Genomic DNA, 8,704 nt, shown 5'->3' with positions numbered 1-8,704 from the left:
AGTAACCATTATCTCTCCTCTCCTACAAAATGGACATCAAAGTCCCTACCGCCTCTTGCTGCCTAGGCTACTGCAACATCCTCTTCTGTATCCTCACATCTAACACTCTAGCGCCCCTCTGTCCACCCGTAACTATGCTGATTGGTTTGTCCAACACTTTCTTTATTTCTCCTCTCCCTCTCCGCTAATCCCTTCACTGACTACCCAATTCCCAGTGAATTCAGGTCAAAATATTAACAGTGACATACAAGCTGTCCATAAACTATCCTTTCCATACATCTCTGACCTAATCTCCAATCCTCACAAGATCTCCTTATCTGCATCTCAATCATCTCCAAGTATTCTTTTGTGCATTCCCATACTCTGGAACTCACTACCCGAAATAATCGGACAGTACAATAAACCTGTTGCCACTGCACTAGCATACAAGCACCTTTACCCTCATCTATGGTCTCCTTGCCCCTTCCCTTGTAGATTGTAAGCGCTTGTGGGCAGGGTATTCAGTCTGTATGCACCACTCTGTCACTCGTCTACTAATGTTTATTGTTATGTTTTGTCATGCAGGGTACTGTTAGCCCTTTTCTTATGGGTCGTGGAATTAAAAATAAATAATACTCTGCACCTTCATGAGTCCATGTGGCTGCAGCATGACTTTTGCAGATAGCGGATTACTAATGTCTGTGAATGTGCAAGCAACAGTATAGTCCATGGGCCACAGTGTAGATAAAAACTGTTCGAATCCAAGGCTGTGCTCAAAAAAGGGTACTGTTTCTTTAAACACAACCTATCTGTAACAGGAGTACAAGTTGCAATTTCAACACAGTGCAACACTTAAACCTTCTGTTGATGCACAGGAAAAGAGAAGACTTGCTTATTCCTGAACTTGTCTTCCAATAGCCCACTTTTACTATTACTATTGTGACAATGCAGTAGCAAGACTGGTGTGTAGGGGGCCTCTGAGCACAGTCACTGTGTTTGGTTTAGTCAACCTGCACCTGCAAAGGTGCAGCTACACAGGTTCAATTTCCACTCCCTCACAAGCTCAGTGTCCTTGAAGCCTGTGGAGCTTAGGTCCATTAAGACCTGGTGCTGGTCTGTGAGGGACCTGGAAGCATGGAGCGGACATGGGGTATTCGGCCCCTCACCCATCGCCTTCAGCTCACCTGATGGTCTCTCAGCGGCTTCCACTGGCTCTCAGCGTATAGCTCTACTCTGGCTCTCCATATCTCTTTGCCTCTGACCACATCTCATCAGCACAGGTCACAGTGGCTGCACTCTGTCCTACTTACTAAGTGTTCCTTCAGCGGGCTCCTCTGGCATTACACATGGATACTCGGCACTCTCTTCTTCTGGTGCCAACTCTGCCTGCTTAGTAACTCTCCTCTCAACAGATCACTATAGAAGGAATATTCACTCTTTTGGTGCATGTACTACTGATCTCAGCATAATCCTAATAGGGATGTGCAGTTATTTCCTGCTTGCTGTTTATGTGCACATTGTGATAAAGTACAGTGAACATACCTAGACAAACTGGTGCTTCTTCCCAGACGCCATTCATACACCGCACAACCTTTTCTCCTTTAAGAATATGATAATTTGGGCATCTATATTCCACAGATTCACCAGATTTATAGTTGGGTTTTCGAATTCCCGTGGTGTCTCCAAATTGTACAGTTGGTGGTGGACCACACTGCTCACCAATTTCTGAAAATGAATGATAATTAAGCAAATGTACTAATTAAATATAATTGCATAACAAAATAAAGTGTTGTTTAGATTATCTGGCTCTAAACAAAAAATATATGTATTAAGACATTGATTAGTGATTAGGAGACCACATAGTGACATCAGAAGCTCCGATTTCCCACTTTGGCATAGTACATAAATTCCTTCTGTCAGTGTACTTTCACACGGACGAGTGCGATATCAGTCCAAGAAACTCAGAACTGTATAGCACTTGTAAATTTGCGATGTTCACGGAGTGCGTTGCAATTTCTTTTTTTCACCCATTGGAAACAATGGAGGGACTTTCTGCAGACTCACAGAAAAATAGAACATGCTGCAATTTTTATCTATCGCAATATTGCTGTCAGAGAAAAAACTGGACATAAAACAGACCCATTGAAAACAATGCGGTCTATTTCAGTGCGAGTTTTGTGAATGCATAAATTGCACCGTTATTCCTAATTTTGAACTGGATTGAGAAAGAACCAATTTGGCTTTAAAACGCATTGTCCAAAAAGGAATTCATATCTACTGGTCAGCCAGCAGTGCCGATCTTCTCTTCTGATCACCCTTTTCATATATAACATGCCGGCACAGTGGCCGACACAGACTGCAATAGGAATGCTTCACACAAGTTCGGAACGTCCGACCCTCCCCTGTCTGTCACGTTTGTGATGACAGTCTAGGGGTTTAACTACAGGCTTAGGGGCCCGGGTGCAAAAGTTCAGCTGGGGCCTTTCCCCCACCTGTACCCATACCTAAACCACGCTGCATACAGCTGCAAAACGAATTTACATACATGATCTAGCACCTTGACATAAACTTTCCAAACATGGCTCATTTCCTGGACTACATAACTCTTTGCTTGCAGTCCCATAGGCTACATGTTCATCTTTTTTGTGCAAAAGAAGATGTGGCAGCATACCAGGTGCAAAATATGCAATGAAGATCTTTATTCCTCCCAAGTCAAAAATACATGACGCTTCGATACAAGGTCTTTCTCAAATGCATAATTAACAATGGTGAACAAGGGGGTATATATGTAATCAAACAGCCAATCAAAACAAATACCATAATTACAAATTAATACCGACTGGATCTGATTCCTTTGTGGCGTTTGCATTTAACCTGTTCATCCCTAACTGGGTTAAAGGTAGTGCTGCCTGCAACTTTGCTTCTTCTACACTTCATGTTTTTTGTTGCAATTGAACCACATTTAAAAAAGCACATAAAAAAACGGCATGCAGTATTCAAAAACAATGTGCGTTTTTCAGAAACTTCATATACTATTGAAAACAGCTCGTGGATTTAAGCAACACGTGCTCATTTTAAAACAGCATGCAGGCTTTTGATTCATTTTTTAATTGTATGTTAAGTGTATAATCATATACTGGAGATGGCCAGGTTATACCAGCATGGTCCAAATCCATATATACAGGAGATGTATATCTTATATAACCTGGGTGTCTTCTGTATATAATTCTACAGATACAGTTGTATAAGTTATATATCTACAGTATAGAGTGATATATATTATATATACATACACACACGAGACACCCAGGGTTGACCAGCATGGTCCATATCACTATAAACAAGGCTAATGGGGAATGCACATTGTCTTTATATGGTGATATGGAGCATGCTGATATTATCTGCATATCCCCTACATATAATTTTATGTGCAGCTGTTGCAAGTTATACATCTCCTTGTGTATAGTGATATGGACCATGCTGGTATAACCTGAGTATCTCCTGTACACAATACACCGCATGGTTGCCGCTGCCCACGACCGCTATCAGACACTGCCGGCCTGACCAATCAAACAGTTGGCAGTGCACTGATAGAATGCATATGTGACGAATCACAACTGAAGTCTCTCAGTGAAAGGGAGAACCACACGTTGGGGGATTCTGCAGCATGGAATTGGCTGCCCTGGGTAACAACCTTCCCCTCCCTGAGCATCACCCAGAGTTGGCCCACGAGCCGCGGAGATTAACCAGCATATATCAGGATCTCCATGGGCCCTCATAGCCACGGAGCTGGGTCAGAATTGCGACCCCTAGAGGTACGATGGTGGATGACGCGCTGATCCCAGGTGGGAAGTTGGGGACTCTGAACGGAACAGCACATCAGTGGATGTCAGCATTTCAGTAAGCAGCACATCACTTTACCAGTTTTGGAATCGGTCAACAGTACACTTTGTGAAGTGTAAGTACATTCTAATCAGTTCTGTATACATGACTGGGGGACAATTAACCCTTTGCAATCCAATTTTGGATTCAGGGTTTCCTAGGGGGCTTTCTCTTTCTGCCATTTTACAATGGCACCATCTGCTGGCTAGAGCCAGTACTGCAATGTGGAACATGCTGGAGAGGCCCCCCAACAACAGAGCGGCCAGTAATATACAGTAAGAATACTCTGCCGGACGTCTTCTGACATCGAAGCTGTACAGCCTTCAATCAGAATGTCTTCAGATGTCAGACAATGGATTGGAAAGGGTTAAAGTTACTTGTTTATAATTGGAAACCCCCTTTAAAGTAAATGATATTTGGTTGACGTTTTACTCACTTCTGCACACTGGTACATTGATCCATTGTGTGTTCTCACATTGTGCTTCTCCTGTCAAAGATCTTTCCAGGGAATAACCACGATTACAGGTGTAAGTAACTTTTTCACCGGATTCATAACTGTCTTTAAGTTCTTCATTGAGCATGGAATTCCGAACAGCAGGGGGAGGTTCACAAGATGTTGCTAAGATAAAAAATAATAATTAGGACAGTGGACACACACTCAGCCCCCCATCACTAAATAGCTATCACTCTAATGTGAAAGCACAGGAGCGATAGTCGTTTGGGAGATAATCAGGCGTTTATGCAGCCCAACAGTTTTCCCTTGTAAAAGTACCTTTAGATTGCAGAGTTCATATAATGTGAAATGTAGAAGCTGCGAAACAGAAATGGTGCAACATATCAAAAATTACTGTAAGCTCAAAATACTTGCATTCAAATGAGGCCCTCTGCACACGGGCGGAAATTCGGCGGCGGGATTTCCCGCAAAATTTCAACCCATGGAAGCTGCCATAGGTTTGCGTAGAAAACGCAATCCGAGGCAGACGAGCGCGATTTGTCCACATGAAATCGCACACCCCGCACAGAAATGTCACTCTTGGGCCGCCGACTCCGTTCTGCGCATGCGCCGGCTGGCTGGCACATCACAGAGCCGCGGGAGCAGGTGAGACCCGCACTGGTACCTGCAGGGGCGCAGGTCTGGTCCCGCTGTGAGAATTCTCACAGCGGGATCCGACCCGGCCGTCTGCAGGCAGCCTAAGACAGGACAAATGATGTTTCGATCGACGCTGCAGTCTTTGTCAAGTTAGCTAACAATGAAACACTTACTCACATATATCACAAATACAAAGCCAATCATAGACATGTATGCCAACACACCTCCACCTTACCCCCATGTGATTGGCCGGTCGGGGATGGAGGAATCCCCTGCCACAGCTGTGGCAGAGAAGCGCATCTTCTCCCTATGTTTTCAATGGTGCTGGCGCTGTGATAGCATCCAGAGGTTTCACATCCAAGACATCACTGCTGCAGCTGTCACAGCCGCAGCAGGGGATAGTGATCGGCTCCCATTTCCTTCAAAGGGGCAGCAGCAGCACTGACCACATTGAAAGCAATGGGATAGTATTGTGGTCCTCTGCCACAGCTGTCACAGGGTATTCTTTCGTCCCCACAGGGAGTCCCCTCATCACTGAACACTGTAACAGTGCTGTCACAGTGTTCAGTGATGAGGAGACTCCCCGCGGGGATTAAGAGCACTCTCTGGGAGTCCCCTCATCCCCGTGGAGATGAAAGAGTTAACAGTCGGACATTTAAAAGGTGCTTCAGGCCAGAAGCACCTTTTAAATGTCCTGATGTAAGCAGTGGGGAATCTTTTCCATGCGCAGGAGTTTCCATCAACTCCTGCTTCCATAGGAATCAATGGAAACTCCTGGAAAACGCACACCAACAGCGCGTACCCATCTTTTTTAGGTGTGCGCTGTTTTGTGCTTCTAATGCCTTGCATATGAATTCTTCTATAGGAACCTATTGGTTCTTTTAGAAGCGTGCATTATGAGCGCGCCAAACACACGCTCGTGTGAATGAGGCCTTATATTGTGTAATCTTGATGGCAACAGTCAGCATATACTCCAGTTGCTACTGATGGGTATCTTTAGGGACCTTTCACATGGGCGGAATTAGACCGCCAGACTCAAACATGCACTAAAACCCACACCAAAATGCACAGGATAACCTGCGGACTTTGATACAGAAATGAAAATGGGTTAAATCCGCCTGCAGTTTTGCAAAAAAAAGTCCAGTTAGACCTGCAAATTTTGTGCGGGATGCAGTTTAAACTGCATTCATTTTGTGGTGTGAAACTGAAATGTGTGAAAATGAAACGCCCTTTTCTGTCCTAGTGGACTATAGCTGTCCTTGATTTATTTGAACTGGAACACTCCCAGGAAATATTTACATATTGTTAAATTAGCAACTAAACTAACTAAACCACAATGTCAGGATTGTGGTATTTATTTAGCACCACCCTTATCTCCCCAAACAAAAAAAGGACAAACGGGTCATACAGACCTAAAAACAGACAAGAAAAAACACTAAAGCTTTCCCTAAAAAAACCAAGCCCCTACAGCACAGCCCCATTTGCAAAAAACTAAAAAAAAATTATGGGGGTAAGAAAATGGTGACAAAAATTAAGTCTTCTATGTTTTTTTTAATAAAGTTTTTTTTATTTTAGCAGTAGTAAAACATTAAATAAAACTCTAAAAGTAGTATTGCCATAATTGTACTGATTTACATCAGTTACAAAAATGTCCTTTTTATCACACAAAAAAAACCACAATACTTTGGTTGTTTTTCTAGCTCATTTAAACATTTTTAAAAATGTTATACAATACATTTTATGGTACCATCAAAAAATACAACTGATCCCGCAAAAAAACAAGCCATCATATGGCTACCTCAGCAGAAAAATAAAAAAGTTATGGTTCTTCAAAGGTCAGAAAGAAAAAAAAACCCTACCAAGTGGCATTTGTGCAGGGCAGATCGGCAGTGACCAATGTAAGAAAGTTTTGATGGTCTTGAATAGTGGCACTACATGAAAGATGGGGCAGAGCTTTCTAACCTTGGTTACCATAAACGACTAAAAGGTATTTGACAGTGCTTGATGGGCACAGCAGGTATTGGATAAAGTGCATCTTTATGACCCTTTTCTGACTTTCATAAGCAAATTACATGACAAACCACAGGTCCGGGTACATGCACCAGGCTTCCTTTCCGTGATATTCCTATTGCAAGGAGTTGCACACAAGGATGCCCATTGTCCTCCCTGTTATATCATTTAACTCTGGAGCCCCTGGCAAGATTATTCCACTCAGACCCTACATTTGAAGGCATGCAGATAAAAAATAGGCAATTTAAATGTGCATTATTTATGTATGATCTCATTTTATTTTTAGCGCACCCGCAAAGAGCTTTACCTAGACATTGTCTATAATGTCAGATTTTGGCTATTTCTCTGGTTTTAAACTAAATAAATCGAAGAGCAAAGTACTTTTTCTGGGCAGTCAGCCTGACTCGGGGGAGAGGAGCAAGATATCTGGGGAATACCAATTGTAAAATATCAGATAAAGCACTTACGTATGTATCTGAGTGGGTCGCACCCTAGATTCCTTATATCAGTCATCCTTTCCCCCATTCAAATCTAATTGCATAGCTTGCCCTTGTCTTTGCAGGAAAGGGTACGTCTAAATAAAATGCATTTTTGGGGGTGTGTGGCTTGCGGATAAGGGGCTAGGACGTGTCCCAGCACCGCTCCTGAAACCAGTGCCATTATACAGACCCCAGACGGCAACAGGACCCCAATAGAGACCAGAATGGTAAAGAGGAGGATTCAGGAGACCCCGAAGAAGATGCCGAGCGCACAGGGAGGGGGCCTTTCCGCTCACCTGCATCCTTCAGCGGACCCAGGAGTGAGCGGTAAACAGCTCAAGATGGCGCCAGCTGAGGAGAAGACGGGCGCCCACGTGACTAGCCGGGGGCAGATGCCGGGAAGACTGAAGCCAGTGGGGAGATGTCGGGCGGGAGTGGAGCCAACCCGCAGTAAAGGGAGTGGAGCCAGCGGGTCCTCTGACCAGCAATACCCTGGTAGAGGACCAGGAGCAAGAGGACAGCCCCGGGGAAACCCCTCAAAGCACGCACAGCACGGCAGAATGTGGAGCCCGACAGGTCCCAGAGGCACTGCTGATCCACAGAGATGGAGTGGGGGACAGCACACACTCCCCAATCCTTGCCAGTGCAGAGGGGAGGATTATTAAGCACATTAGTGTCCCCCAGCAGGACAGTTTAAAGGGGGCTTCTCCCCACTATTTAGACCGCAATAACTCTGATAGAGGACTGGGCACAAAGACAGGAGCACACTCTCACACCCCCCACCATCTTTCCTCAACAAATATTTATGAGGGAGTGAAGGGAATGAGAAGGCCCGCAGAGGAACATAACGCCACGTAGGAATATTAACCCCCTCCTGGAAGTGACCAACGGGGAGAGCTACTATTTATACCACCCGACCTCCCAGCTTCAGAGCATAGGAGGGAAAAGCGCGACCCTGCGACAACTGGGATTGGAAGGACCATCTTCGTGCTTTGCCCACTAAAGGCGAAATAAGCGAGCTTTTCCAAAAAATGGAAACGTCACATAAAAAACACATCGTAGCGCTGCAGCAGGATATCCGCAGCATAGGACAAAGAGTGGAGGCAATAGAAGAGTCCCATGACCAAATCTTTAATACCATGGACACTCACAGGAGTTGCATCAGCAATCACAACAGATCTCAGAGTTGTACTCCATGATAAACGATCTGGAAAATCATCACCGCAGAAGCAATGTGAGGATCAGGGGCCTCACTGAGGACATT

At 44.4% G+C, this 8,704-nt stretch overlaps 1 protein-coding gene across 4 annotated transcripts in view; it reads right to left on the bottom strand.

Moving 5' to 3' along the window:
- LOC136621574 (complement factor H-like) overlaps positions 1–8,704 on the bottom strand; it is a 1,208,893-nt gene that overhangs the window by 792,626 nt on the left and 407,563 nt on the right. For 3 of the 4 annotated variants that reach the window (XM_066597134.1, XM_066597132.1, XM_066597133.1), the window contains 2 exons: positions 4,298–4,480; positions 1,522–1,704 (listed from right to left, as the gene is read on the bottom strand). The exons of the other annotated variant lie outside the window; for it this stretch is intronic. In XM_066597134.1, coding sequence (XP_066453231.1) covers positions 1,522–1,704; positions 4,298–4,480 — 366 coding nt within the window. The remainder of the gene's footprint in view (positions 1–1,521; positions 1,705–4,297; positions 4,481–8,704) is intronic. 4 annotated transcript variants of the gene reach the window in all.

This window comes from Eleutherodactylus coqui, chromosome 3 (genome assembly GCF_035609145.1).
Source record: "Eleutherodactylus coqui strain aEleCoq1 chromosome 3, aEleCoq1.hap1, whole genome shotgun sequence".
In the NCBI taxonomy this organism is placed as follows: Eukaryota; Metazoa; Chordata; class Amphibia; order Anura; family Eleutherodactylidae; genus Eleutherodactylus; species Eleutherodactylus coqui.
This window is presented reverse-complemented; position numbering and strand designations above follow the sequence as displayed.